This window comes from Lathyrus oleraceus, chromosome 4, assembly GCF_024323335.1.
Source record: "Lathyrus oleraceus cultivar Zhongwan6 chromosome 4, CAAS_Psat_ZW6_1.0, whole genome shotgun sequence".
NCBI lineage: Eukaryota > Viridiplantae > Streptophyta > Magnoliopsida > Fabales > Fabaceae > Lathyrus > Lathyrus oleraceus.
The window spans coordinates 389,672,429-389,687,938 of record NC_066582.1 but is presented as its reverse complement, the minus strand read 5'-3'; the positions used below and the strand labels follow the sequence as shown (position 1 = coordinate 389,687,938).

Here is a 15,510-nt window from a genome sequence, read left to right as displayed (position 1 = left end):
TATATTTCGCTTCAGTGGTTGATAAGGCAACAACCTTCTGAAGTGTTTCTTTCCAACAGATTTATGTGCCAAACATAGTGAACACACATCCAGAAATAGATTTTTGAAATCCATACAACCTACATAATCAGAGTCGACAAATCCTTCAATTTTGACTTTGCTATCATCACCGTAGGCTCTACCATAAATCATGACTCTGCTCAGAGACCCATTTATGTACCTCATAATCCACTTCAATGCTTGCCAGTGCACTTTCCCAGGATTATCCGTATACATGCTTACAAGGCTCACTCCGTATGATATGTTTAGCCTCGTATAAACCATATCATACATCAAAGAACCTATTATACTAGCATACAGAATGTTATTCATACAAGCTCTTTCAACTTCAGTAGTAGGACTATAAGTCGAACTCGACTTGAATTGAGAATTAGTCGGTGTTAGAACAAGCTTTGAATTCGACATACCGAACTTATCGAGAATATTCTTTAGGTATGTCTCTTGAGATAAGCATAATCTCGACTACTTTCTATCTCTCTGGATGTCAATCCCAAGAATCCTAGAGGTAGATCCCAAGTCCTTCTTTTCTAACTCCTTATCGAGTTCATCCTTCACCTTCATAACATCCTCGACATTATTGCTTTCTATGAGGATATCATCCACATAAAGCAACAAAATAACAAGTGAATTTCCAGTTCAAAATCTGAGGTAAACACGGTGGTCGAACTAGCTCCTAGTAAAACCTCTGTGTAGCATGAACTTGTCGAATCTCATATTTCATTGTCAAGGAGATTATTTCAAGCCATATAACAACCTATTTAGCTTGCACACATAATCTTCCTTTCCCTTTTCTGCATACCCTTCAGGTTGCCTCATCAGGATTATTTCATCTAGATCACCATACGTGAAGGTTGTATTTACATCCATCTGTTCAATTTCTAGGTCGAACTTCGCCACCATAACAAGTAGCATATGAATGGATATATTATTTACAACAGGTGAGAACATATCATTGAAGTCAATGCCTTCTTTCTGAGTGAAGCCCCTAGCAACCAACCTTGTCTTATATCACTTCGACATCACTCATCGATTCCTTCCATAACCTTGAAAATCCACTTATAGCAGACTAACCTGGTCCCTGCAGGTTTCTCGATCAACTCCCTAATGTTATTACCATGAAGAGATGTCATCCCATCATCCATGGATTTCAGCCATTCAATCTTGTGTCAACTCCTCATAACTTCCTTATAGCCTCTAGGCTCTTCATCCAGAACCTCACTTACAAAGATTAAGGCATAAGCTATGAGATCTGTATAACCAAGTCTCTAAGGTGTTTTGATGACTCTTCTCGGCCTATCTCTTTCCAGCAGGTAGTCATTTTCAGTCCCCTCGTCTTCATCAACAACTTTTTCATCTTCTTCGACTCCATATGGGTTATGTAATTCAGTATCACTATGCTCCACATCAACATGAATCTCTTCCTGTTCTAGCTCCTCTTCAGAGATCTCTGCATTTCAACTATCATCATCAGCTTTCTTGAAATCCATCTCTGCTTCATTGAAAATTACATCTTGACTTGTGATACACCTCTTATGACCTGGCTCTAGGAACCATAGTCTATAATCTTTGACTCCTTCAGGGTATCCAATAAACATACATATCAGAGCTTTAGGTTCAACCTTGTCTTGCCATATGTGAGCATATGCCAAGAAACCAAATACTCTAAGTTTGTCACGTATGGTGCAGTCATAACAACTTATGCCTAGAACACCTTCTTTAATCCCGCACTAACCAACATGCACCTCACTCTTTCCATAAGGGTTCGATTAAACCTTTTAGTCAAATCGTTTTGTTAGGGAGTTTTTGCCATAGTTTTGTGCCTTGTAATACCATACGCAACACAATCATTTTCGAAAGCCTCATTGCAAAATTCAAGACCATAGTCGGACCTCAATCTCTTGACCTTCCTTCCAGTTTAGTTTTTGGCCAAACTCTTCCAACTTTTGAAATTTTCAAAAGTTTCAACCTTAGTCTTCTGGGTGAATATCCATAACTTTCTGGAATAATCATCAACTATGGATAGGAAATACTTTGCACCTGAGTATGAAGGATTCCTTACATGCCCCCAAAGATTAGCTTGTATGTAATAAAGGGATAAATGTATTCTTTGTTTACCTTTGTTAAACTTCACCCTACAGGATTTATCAAATACACAAGGTTCACAAAACTCCAATTTTTCGACCTAGTCACCACATAACAAATTTTGTTTCGAAAAATCGATTAGGCCTCTTTCATTGACATGGTCAAGTCTCTTGTGTCATAGCTCAGTCTTCGACACAGGTTTGGTGGATGCCACATCTTCTGAACCACTTACAACCTCAGCCTCAATGGTATATAAGTGTTGTTTCTTCACGCCTCTCAAGACTTCCTTCGACCCCTTCATTGCCCTTAGGATACTTTGCTCTCCTTTGAAAACATATCCTTTCTTGTCGAGTCCACCAAGAGAAATAAAATTTCTCTTAGATTAGGTACATACTTGACACTAGTCAATAGCCTTATTGACATATTATGGAGCTTGAATCTAACAGATCAAATCCCTGTAATTTTGCAGGCTTTCCCAGCAGCACTGACCCACCATCTTGGTCGTATAATTCCTCAAACATGTCTTTGTTTGGAGTTATGTGTCAAGTGCAATCTAAATCCATAATCCACTCCTTACTAGAGTTGTTGCTTAAAACCACCACAACATCAAATGATTCATAACCATCTTGCACAATGGTTGCATTACCATTATCGATTCCACCATGATTATTTAGTAGATTATGGTACACCTTTCTTGTGTGACCCTCCTTCTTATAATAATAACAACTAATAGCAGGAACATTACCACCATAAGAATTATGTAGAACTTTACCCTTTCATCTTCTCAAACCTACCATCTTTCTTTGAGAACTTTCCTTTAACGGACAATCCCTCACAAACTGATCATGGCTTGTGCTCCTTTTGTGCTTGTAATACCAGACACAACACAATAGTTTTGGAAAGCCTCATTGCGAAATTTCAAGACCATAGTCGGTCCTCAATCTCTTGACCTTCCTTCCAGTTTAGTTTTTGTCCAAACTCTTCCAACTTTTGAAAATTTCAAAAGTTTCATCCTTAGTCTTCTGGATGAATACCCATAACTTTCTGGAATAATCATCAACTATGGATAGGAAATACTTTGCACCTGAGTATGAAGGATTCCTTACATGCCCCCAAAGATCAGCCTGAATGTAATAAAGGGATCAATATGTTCTTTGTTTACCTTTGTTAAACTTCACCCTACATGATTTATCAAATACACAAGGTTCACAAAACTCCAGTTTTTCGACCTTGTCACCACATAACAGATTTTGTTTCGACAAACCGACTAGGCCTCTTTCATTGACATGTTCAAGTCTCTTGTGTCATAGCTCAGTCTTCGACATGGGTTTGGTGGATGCCACGTCTACTGAACCACTTACAACCTCGGCCTCAAGGGTATACAAGCGTTGTTTCTTCACGCCTCTCAAGACTTCCTTTGACCCCTTCATTGCCATTAGGATACTTTTCTCTCCTTTGAAAACATATCCTTTCTTGTCGAGTTCACCAAGAGAAATAAAATTTCTCTTAAGATTAGGTACATACTTGACATCAGTCAATAGCCTTATTGACTCATTATGGAGCTTGAATCTAACAAATCAAATACCTGTAATTTTACAGGCTTTGTTATTTCCCAACAGCACTAATCCACCATCTTGGTCACATAATTCTTCAAAAACGTCTTTGTTTGGAGTCATGTGCCAAGTGCAATCTAAATCCATAATCCACTCCTTACTAGAGTCGCTGCTTAAAACCAACAGGACATCAAATGATTCATAACCATCTTGCACAATGGTTGCATTACCATTATCGTTTCCACTATGATTATTTAGTCGATTAGGGTACACCTTTCTTGTGTGACCCTCCTTCTTACAATGATAATACCTAATAGCAGGAACATTACCACCATAAGAATTATGTAGAACTTTACCCTTCATCTTCTCAAACCTACCATCTTTCTTTGAGAACTTTCCTTTAACGGACAATCCCTCACCAACCGACGATGGCTTGTGCTCCTTTCGTTCATTCAAATCCTTAGAGTACAAGGTTGATTGAACATCTTCAACGGTCGACAAATCTCTTCCATACAAGACAGTTTCTTTGAAGTGAGTATGAGACTTAGGTAAAGCACACAACAACATCAACGCTTGATCTTAATCATCAATCTTGACCTTGATATTCTCAAGTTTAATAATCAACTTATTGAACATATCCAGTTGCTCAACCAAGTTTTTATCTTCACTCATCTTGAATGATTACAAAGCTTCATTCAGGTAGAGACGATTGACCAACGATTTCGTCATGTACAAACCTTTGAGTTTCGTCCACATACCAACTACAATTTTCTCCTTCAAAACCTGCTGGAGAACCTTATCACAAAGGCTGAATACAATGGTGTTGTGGGCTCTCTCAATCATCGTCGTCTTCTCCATCTCCGTTAGGGCAACATCCATCTTCTTCGATCCTTTTAATACTTCTAACAAACCCTGCTAAACGAGTAGGACTTGCATATTCAAGTGCCATAAATCAAAATCATTCACACCAGTGAGTTTCTCAATCTCATACTTTGTTGACGATATCTTCTCCTCCATGCTCAACGCACCAATTTGTTGTGAAACGTTGCCCAAGAAAATAAAGTATGATCGGTTTCTTGATTATCAAGAAAACCACAAAGGAAAAGAAAATAGAGAAGAGAAGAGAGAGAACAATCAAAGTGGTTAAATATGGATTCTTAATTCAATTACACATTAGGGAACAATGTTTACAATTGAAATTCAACCTCACCAATTTCTCCACCTGAATAGGATTATTAGTGATTGATGGAGAAATGGTGACTAGTATTCTATTTATAAGAAAACAGAACCCTAGCTTTCAACTAACATACTAAACAATCGGCCCAACAAACTGACTTAATTTAACATGCTAACTTAAACACTAAGCTAACATATTTCGACAGCATGTTTGAACAGACTTCGACTACATCATGCACAAATCCTGTCGAACCAAGAAGCTAACATTGTCGAGACTAAAGTTCGATCCAAATACCACACTTACCCTATAGCGTGGACATCCCCAAAAATTGTTTATATAATTGATAATAGTTATTCTCCTTTAAAGCATGACAATATCCCCGCACCAACAACTGAGTCTCTATCGCAACTTCGAGCTTGAATTAACTTTCGAATCAGAACTATTATTGATGCCTTCGTGTTTACCATATTGTTTTACAATGGAAGAAGAATGTCCATAACTTATGTGTTTAATACGAATAACTTACAATTACGAAAAGAATTTATACAAAAGATGAACATAAGTGATTTGACATTGAAAGTTATCGAGATTACATAAAGAAAATCCAGAACGAAACACTTGCCCTAATTCAATTTAGGGTTAATTAGTTCACGTGTATGGTGAAAACCACGAAAGTGATGATGGTGATAATACATCCGCCAACTAAAATGTCATATAGACTATAATAAACTCTGTTTGTGGGAATCGAACAATAATGATGTATGTGATACTTATTAATAAGTTCATGGATCAAATTAATCTTTTAAAAAGTTAAGTGAATAAAATAAACTCTGACAAAAAAATACGGGACAAAAATAATATATATTTTTTTAATTTTCTTTTTTCACTTTCTTTTCTCAATCAAAATGGTGTTAGCTAACTTTACATTCATTTATCTTAATTTTTTTTATAGAATTTATTATTACGTCGTAGGTATAAAATATTTTAGTTATATTGTGATTTAGTTTATAATGACATTTTATTACAATAAAGTTCCTTTTTTTTATTTCACTGTATTTTTTTAATTAACTTTTTGTAAATAAATATATCAATTTTTTTGACAAAAGAAAGATTAATGTTTTAAAATATATCATCTTTTATAAAAAAAAATAGATTAATGTTTAAAAATATATCAACTTTTTGACCAAATATATTAATTTAAAAAGTCATTTTATATCAATATTTACTACTCAGTCACTGAATATTGATAATCATTTTTCACGAGACAAGTCAAAAATTTATTCAGATATTGTGTCTTTGGTAATTACTTTCCCATAATTTTAAATGAGAGATTCATTAAATATAAGACTTCCACTACATATTATATAATTTACTTATTTAAGTAGAGATTTGTCATATCACATTGTGGAAAAAAAAATATTTTGAAGGAGAAACCAAAAACAACCATTCATGTTTTCTCATCAATTTGTCAAAGTAAATTTGTGATTGATGATTCATTAGAGTGAATTTGGGGTAATTCTTTGTCTTATTCTCATCAATTTATGATTTCTCCATTATATTAAGATCTTTTTGTACCTTTATTTGATTTTCATAGATCTATTTCTTTAGTTTAGACTCCTCATTTTATATCATATTTTTAGAGAACTTTCTACATTAAAATTTTGGAATTTCTTGTGAATACGATTTGCTTTATTTGTCTTGATATATGTTTGTTTATGCACCACATTCCTTTACAAACTGGGAGTTTTGTTTCCTTATATATTTCCTTTTGTTTAAGCTTTTTAACTATATTTTAATTTTCAACAATATATATTTATTTTATAAGATGTCAAAATCAGTCTTTCAATCTATACAAAATAAATAAAATTTATTTTTAATATTTAAATAAACATTTTTATAAAAACACAAAAAATATATGTTTTTTAAAATTGCAACAAGCAGATCCATTGTTTTGCTATCATGTATTTTTGTCAATCTCAATTAAATACTATATAAAATGAGTATTATAAAATATTTGTACAAAGATATTCTAGAAAGAATACTACTAGTTTTTATAGAATTTATATATATATATATATATATATATATATATATATATATATATATATATATATATATATATATATATATATATATATATATATATATATATATATATATATATATATATATATATATATATATATATATATATATATATATATATATATATATTAGTCGTAAATGGTAAACCTTATAAAAATAAGATATTTTTATGAATATTATTTTAAACAACATTTACCTAAAAAATAGCTTGTAATATAAAAAAAAATGAAATCACCCAACAACTTTAGCTTTAGCTTTAATTTTAAAAACTTTTATATTAAACATTATATTTAAAAAACAAGGCCAAACAGAGCCTTAGTATATTTTTCTTTTTAAAACGTGTAAGGCTTAGTTTTAAAAACCCTAAAATTTTATAGCTTTTGTGAAGATAAAAACCCTAAAATGTTACCCCTAAATTTTAGCTAACTGAGTCAAGAGCTATAACAAACTATATATAGTAGAGCTACCATTTTTAATTTAAATTCCACCCACATGAATTTCAATTAACTCTACATGTTTGTTACTCATGTTTAACTCAAGCTTCATTTTGGGGAATCTTTTCCTAGCATATATTTTGGGAATCTCTCGTAAAAAGGTAAGCTATATAAGATGAAGATTATTGGTATAAATGTCTAATAAATAGAATCTATTTCAATTCAATTCCACTATCTGTCTTTCCATTTTAAATGAAACACTTCTATTTGCTGAGTTAAAATCTTGATTTCAGAACAATCATAGGTTACTGTTACAATAGTAGATTTCATTTTCCATGTGAAATAAATTTAGGTATAAACACAAGTCAAATCACATGCAAATTTCGGCATAGCATATATACATACAAGTTTGTTATCATTTTGCTTCTTCTATTCCATTTTATCGTAACTTTATTTTACCACCACAGTTTTCTAACTACTTTTCATGGTATATAAATATAAATCATGCGCAAAAGTTTCTTGATTATTCCTTTAAAGTGTATATATATATCACAGGCATCTCAACAAAAAGTGCAAAGGAACCAGCGCAACTTAGTCAAAACGGCATTACTATAAATATGCTAATCTACTAGCGGATCGATTCAATTCAATTCAACTGCATCTTCTTAAACCTCAAAGGATCGATTCAAGCCCATCATGTCATCCTCATGCACCAAGAGATTTTTCAAGAGGTTTTGGGTCGACGAATTCCATACCGGAGCTTTTCCGTATGGCAACTTTCTGTCTACTGATATCTTGCCGTCTCTCGGAGCAAGAATCAACCAAGAAACAAGATTAAGAAGATACATAATCTCTCCTTTCAATCCAAAGCATAGGTAATATGTCTCTTTATTTTTTACATTTTATTTGAATTTGAACTTCGTCTCGGAAGTGACGAGTCATTCTTGCAGGGCTTGGGAGATGTGGTTGATACTTCTGGTGATTTACTCTGCATGGATGTGCCCCTTTCATTTCGCTTTTCTACCTGATAAGCATCCTACACTGTTGATCGTCGATAACATTATCAATGCTTTCTTTGCAATCGACATAGTCATGACATTCTTTGTTGCGTATCTTGATGATCATTCTTACCTTCTTGTCGATGATCCAAAGAAAATTGCAGTCCGGTACATATCTAACTACTTGATCATCCTTACTTTTCGTTCCATCTATGTATGAATTTTGATACATGAAAAGTTTTTGATTACATTTACAGGTACGTATGTACTTGGTTTATCTTCGATGTTTCTTCAACCGCGCCTTTGCAATATATTATCTCCTTATTCACTAAAAATAGCGACGCGATTGGGTTCAAACTCCTTAATATGCTTCGGTTATGGCGTCTCAGACGAGTCAGTTCTCTTTTCGCAAGGTCAGAATCTGATGTTTCTAAGTTTTATCCATAAATCACAATCATGTCGATCGCGATGATCTTAATATTGCAAAGAAGAATCATTGCTGTAATTTTGTTGTTTCAGGCTTGAGAAAGATATTCGCTTCAATTACTTTTGGACTAGGTGTATAAAGCTCATTGCTGTAAGTTTCAAAATTCAAATAATATTTCTTATTAAATATATTTCGTAATTATTTTAAATATTTTGACGAATTAAATTTGATGAAATTTTCAGGTGACCTTGTTTGTGCTACACTTTGCTGGATGCTTTATTTATTTTATTGCAGATAAGCACAGTGATCCAAATGATACATGGATTGGTTCTGTGTTTCCAAAATTTAAAGAAACATCTATTTGGGATAGATATGTGACATCAATTTATTGGGCTATTGTCACAATGACTACAACTGGCTATGGTGATTTGCACCCTGTGAATCCTAAAGAAATGACATTTGATATTTTCTACATGTTGTTCAACTTGGGATTACAAGCTTATATAATTGGAAATATTACAAATCTTGTTGTTCAGTGGACAAGCCATACCAGAACTTTTGTAAGTTTTCTTATCCTATTCTTTTTAGAGTTTAATTAGTATCCACCAATTAAGCATTATTTCAACCATAGATGTTGGAACCATAAAATCATTTGGTCAGTGTGAATCTCCCATGTGACCTTTAGTTTTTTTAGGAAATTCTAATCATCGAATCTAAATATTGTCCAACACTTTATGACTACCTTAACATAGTCATTAGATGTTAAGCCAAAATTAATCCTTCAATTAAAGAATGTCTGAAAAAAAATATTTGTGGGCCATTTTGTTTTGTCGTCTAGTGGTGGCAGGGAAAAAGTGTATTATACCCACTAACATGGGTCCAAAACATAACCACAAGTACATAGTTTGGTTACAAATGTTTGGGAGGTGTATAATATTGGTAATGTAATAGTCTTTTGGACTGCAATTTAAAATCATGCGACCGATTGCATTAGAAATTGTGTTAGATAATTTTGTTTTTATTTTTTTAATTAAATGTGAAATTATCTTTCTTGCCTCTACAGAGAGATACAGTGAGAGCAGCTTCTGAATTTGTAACGAAAAATCATCTGCCTCATGATACACAAGATCAAATACTATCACATTTATCTTTGAAGTTCAAAACAGATGGATTAAAGCAACAAGAAACAATAAACAGCATGCCAAAAGCAATTCGTGCCACCATTTCACACCATCTATTTTATCCCGTCGTGCAGAAATCATATCTCTTCCAACAAGTTTCACATGATTTTCTTTTTCAACTGGTAACTACTCACATTCTTTATTTCTATTCATTATTCACTATTACAAGCAATATACAAAACAATAGATTATCCTTATTATTAATAGTTGAATAGTTGATAGTTGATAGTTTAAAAAATTATTTTGAAAGAAGACTACGACATTGATCTCTTGAATGATAACTTAAATTGTTTATTTATAGGCCCAAGTCACCAACCTTTCAATGGTGGTGAATGTTTCTAAATTATTTTAGTTCTTTCTAGATGTTTCATGATGGATTAGTATCATTATTGTTCTAGGTTCTTCTATCATTTTCATACACTTATAATTATAGATTTTTCAACCTTTTTCATACACATTATAGTTCTAGGTTCTTCTACAATGTAGCTCTTCAAATCTTGGTCTTTGGCAACGCCTTCGTGAATATGTCTGCAATTTGATCTCTTATCTTGCAGTAGTCGAATTTGATCTCTTTAGTTGTTTTATCTTCTTTGATAAATGATACTTGATTTCTATGAGTAACCCTTAGCTACTAGCCTTGCATTGAGTTTCTGCATGGTGCCATCAGGGTTGAGATTTGTCTTATAGACCCATTTAACCCCAATGATATCTTTTCTATGGGGACGATTTACTATCTCCCATGTGTTATTTTTCTTGATCATCTTTATCTCTTCTTCCATTTCCTTGGCCCACACTTCCTGCTTTGAGGCTTCTTCAAAGCTTCAAGGTTCAAGTATGGCCAAGTTGTAGGTTTCATATATGTCCACCAAAAATCTTGCTCATCTTGGAATAGACTTTGGTGGTGATAGTTCTTACTCTTGTTGTTGTGGTGGAGGTGAAGGAGGTTCAACTGGGTCTTCTTCCTCAGGTTCTTCTTGAGGTAGTTAAGTTGGTATAAGGATGTTTTTCTCTAGTTTTTCTTCATCCCAATTCAAGAATCATTTTCATCAACTTCAACATCTTGACTGATGATGAGTTTTTTTAGTTTGCAAGTTGTAGACACGGTAGCTCTCGAAGATTATGCTATACCTCGTGAAGATACCTCGTATAGTCTTGTCTTCAAGCTTGTTCATCTTCACATTTGGAATATGAATGTAGCATATAGATCCAAAGATCCTTAGTTGTTTTGTTGATGGCTTCTACCCCGTTCCAAGCTTCAATTGGAGTCTTATCTTGTACTGCCTTAGTTGGACATCTATTGAGTAAGTAAATAGTAATGTAGACTGCTTCAGCCCACAATGTTTTAGACAATCCCTTCTCCTTGAGCATCGATCTAGCCATCTCCATAACTGTGTGATTCTTTCTCTTGGACACACCATTTTGTTGAGGAAAATATGCGACTGTAAGTTGTCGCTCTATGCCTTCATCCTCACAAAATATGTCAAACTCGCGGGAGGTGTACTCTTTGGCGCAATCACTTCTTAGTAATTTTATTCGTTTTCCACTTTGATCTTCAGCAAGGGTCTTGAACTTTTTGAATACTCCAAAGACTTCTGATTTTTCTTTTAGGAAATAAACCCATGTCATTATAGAGAAGTCAACAATTAAGAGTAATAAGTACACGTTGTTCTCATGTGATGGCATCGTCATCGCTCCATAGACACTAGTATGTATTAGCTTCAATAGGTATTTGGCTCTCCATGCTTCGCCTATTGAGAATGGAAATATGTGTTGGTTACCGAGAATACACCATTCACACACTTCATTGTTCTCCTTTATGCTTGGAAGATCTCTCATCATGTTCTTCTCATGTAACAACTTCAATGTGTGTTGAAATGTCCAAATCTCTGATGCCAAAGCCATGAGTCATCAACTTGTACCTTAATGGCAATGTTAGTTGCATATTTCAAATTTAGCAGGAAGCTTCTACTTTTGGCTATCTTGACCCGTTTATTTTTGTTGTCAAAGATTTTGCATACACCTCCTTCAAAGTGTAGTATGTAACCTCTCTCCATCATTTGCCCGATGCTTAGATGATTTTTTTTAGGTTGGAAACTAGTAAGACATCATGGATGAGTCGCGTACCTTTATATGTCACCACTATAACAGTACCTTTGCCTGTTGATTCAACCACATTGCCATTTCCTATTCGATTTTTGACTTTGACATACTCATTAATGCTTTTGAAAATAACATCATCCTTGACCATGTGATTGTTGCATCCATTATCCAAGTACCAACTTCCTCCTTTTTCTTTGATTGAGTCTTGAGTGACATAGAACATACATTGTTCTTGATCATGCTCCTCTGTGATATTAGTTTGATGCCTACTTTTGTTGCGATAATTTTTCTCTACGTCTCCGAACTTCTTGCAATGGTTGCATTGTGGCATATTACGGTACCAATAATTTTTCTCTGCGTGACCGAGTCTTTTGCATATATTGCATGGAGGATTTTTGTCAGACTTGTTCTTAAGGAGAATTCTAGGAACTTCTTCTCTTCTTCTGGAAGTTTCTCCATAAATTTTCTTTCCTCCATTTTCTTTATTTTGGGGTTGAAATTTGAGCTTTTATTGGAGGCATTTTCAAGTGTGTCTTCAGTCTTTGCTCATATACTTCAAGAGAGCCCACTAGTTTTGTCACCGATAGATTGGACAGATCTTTGGTTTTCTCAATCTTTGTCACGGTTGGGTCAAACTTTGGGGGCATAGTAATTAAAATTTTCTCAATAATTTTCTTGTCAAGAATATCCTCCCAAAAAACTCTCATTTGCTTAATTATTTCTTTAACTTTAGAACAATAATCTTTAACTATCTCAAACTCCTTAATCTTCATTAGTTCAAAATCTCTTCTTAGAGATTATAATTTAATGACACGTACCTTGTCGCTTCCTTGAAACTCCTCCTGCAACATGTTCCACGCTTCTTTGACAGTCTTAGCTCCCATAATTCTTGTAAAAATTGCACCAATCACCGCTTGTTGCAAGGTGAACAATGCATTTGAATTTTTTTATTTATTTTTCTTCAACTCTTCTTCTAAAGTTGCATTAAGAGTTGAACCTCGGGAGCGGTGAAGCCTCTTCTACTATGTCCTATAAATCTTGTGGTGAAAAAATATCTTCATTTTAACACGTCAAAAATTTTCACCATTAAAAATAGGGACAAAAATAAATAATGATTGAGTGGTGTTATTCATAGTTTAGAAAAATTATTGGAGTGAGTTAATAGTATAAGGGAAAAATTTTTGAAGTAGTTAGGAGAATTTTAAAATAGTAAGTAGGTAATATAATTACGTCCAATGTACGACGAACATTACTCTGATGTCACGGTTAATAGTTGAACCGTTGATAGTTGATATAAGATAGTTTTAGAAAATTGTTTAGAAAGAAGGCTATGACATTGATTTCTTGGATGATAATTTGCAAAGTACAACTTGCCTATTTATAGGCTCAGTCACCAACCTTTCAATGATGGTGAATGTTTTTACATTATTTTAGTTTTTTTTAGATGTTTCATGATAGATTAGTATTATGATAGTTCTAAATTCTTCTATCATTTTCATATATTTATAGTTCTAGATTCTTCTACCTTTTTCATAGTTCTAGACTCTTCTACCATTTTCATTCATATTATATTTAAAAGTATTCTAGAAATTTGTAGCAATTTCAACGGTTATTTATTTTATAATATGTGACAATGATAATAACAGGTTCCAGAAATGGAAGCTGTGTATTTTCCACCAAAAGAATATGTTATACTGCAAAATGAGTCTCCAACCGATCTTTACATGCTGGTGTCAGGAGCAGTGGTGAGTGAAAATCATATTACTCGCAATATTAAATCAGTTTTATAAAGAAAGTCATATATAATTTAAAAGTATACATTTCTAATGATTATTTTAATGTTCTGCAGGAGTTCATTCACACTGTTGACAGTTATGATCAAGTTTCGATGAAGGCAAATGCAGGAGATACTTTTGGAGAGATTGGAGTTCTACACAACCGACCGCAACCTTTCGGCGTTAGGACGAGAGAGCTTTCGCAAATATTGAAACTTAGCCGAAGCTCATTGATGAATGTCATACATGCAAATCCCGAAGCAGCGCCAATTATAATGATGAATCTCTTTATGGTAATGAATGTATTATTCAACTTCTTATTTTATCTGTTTATTTTCGGTCGAAAAAAATGACGTTTTTGTTGTTTCTCTTGACAGATGTTAAAAGCAGAAAAAGATTTTAAGTATCCACCTATATGTCCTAGATTGGCACTTCATGACATGCTTCATGGGAACAACACAAGTGGAAATCCATGTTTTGCATGTACAAATGTTTCGCCCGGGGAAGCTATGTTGTACGACATGTTTCCAAACATGGATGACAATCACCAAGAAAAAGAAGCGAATGAAAAGAGACTAAATCGCGTTAGATGGAAACAGAAATCTCAAGAAGACGAAGAACGAAACAAGATTCATGAATATGGAACAAGTAACCATTCAATCTCAAGTAAACAAGCAAACAATAAGAGAGTAACCATCCACTTTCTTGACAAACACGGAACTGCCTTACCGCCACAAGGTGGAAAGCTGATTATTCTACCGGATTCAATCGAAGAGCTTCTCGAAATTGCAGGTAAAGCATCCGCTTTAACGTTATGAAAATGAGAAAAATAATTAAAATGTTGGAACTTTAGGTGAATGTAGAACATTTGCTTTTATCTTATTTTCATATTCTGACAGTAAACTTGTGAAACTGTAGGAAAAAAGTTTGGAATGCCAAAGCCTAACATAATCAAAAGTGCAGAAGATGCTGAGATAGATGATTTATGTGTCATTCGAGACGAAGATCAACTGTTTTTTCTTTGCTACGACAAACAAGTTTTGAGCTAATAGTTTAGATATAAAATTATTAGCATGTAGTAATAAAAATATTCAGGTACACAACAATTTTGAAAATTTATATTCATGTATTTTACTTTTGCAGTTCATATTGAATGTAAGGTATATTTGTTACTTTTACGATATAATGAGAAAGTTAATAGAATCATACACAAAATATGATTCCAGATTATGAGTCTCTAGCTAGGCTTTCACTAACGGCTTTACTTCCATAGTCCTTAATAGCCCCACCACGGTTAGTTTTGCCGATAATTGAACTGTTAAGAAACTTAGAGCAGCAGATAGTAGCAATTTAAGCCAGGTTGCTGTAAGTAGTGTGGTTTTAAATTGCGGTCGCAGATGTAGTTGCGATTGTGGTTGCGGCTGATGATGTTGTGATTGCAGTTATTGTATTGCACATTGTGGCCGGTGCAAGTGAATTTTGATTGAAACTATTTGAAATGTACCTTTAAAAGTACCTAATATGTTGATTTTGCATTACAAAAGTAAATTGAATTTTTGAGGTTTTATAAAAATACTTGAAGAAAAATATAGGAAGTTGTCTAATACAATTTATAATACAGTCGGATACGTTATTGTT

At 33.6% G+C, this 15,510-nt stretch overlaps 1 protein-coding gene across 1 annotated transcript; it reads left to right on the top strand.

Moving 5' to 3' along the window:
• Positions 1-7,975: 7,975 nt before the first annotated feature.
• Positions 7,976-15,053, top strand: LOC127135575 (potassium channel KAT1). The gene is made up of 10 exons (XM_051062238.1): positions 7,976-8,266; positions 8,342-8,557; positions 8,647-8,802; positions 8,909-8,966; positions 9,059-9,376; positions 9,880-10,119; positions 13,744-13,842; positions 13,947-14,165; positions 14,250-14,664; positions 14,791-15,053. Exons 1-10 carry the CDS (start codon positions 8,088-8,090, stop codon positions 14,919-14,921), a joined length of 2,031 nt encoding a protein of 676 aa, XP_050918195.1. The 5' UTR covers positions 7,976-8,087; the 3' UTR covers positions 14,922-15,053.
• The last annotated feature ends 457 nt before the right edge of the window (positions 15,054-15,510 follow it).

Coding starts and splice junctions, on each gene's coding strand:
- LOC127135575 (XM_051062238.1), top strand. CDS start 8,088: ATGTCATCCTCATGCACCAAGAGATTTTTCAAGAGGTTTTGGGTCGAC. Junction 10,120..13,743: donor ATGATTTTCTTTTTCAACTG/GTAACTACTCAC, acceptor TGATAATAACAG/GTTCCAGAAATGGAAGCTGT. Junction 14,665..14,790: donor AGAGCTTCTCGAAATTGCAG/GTAAAGCATCCG, acceptor GTGAAACTGTAG/GAAAAAAGTTTGGAATGCCA.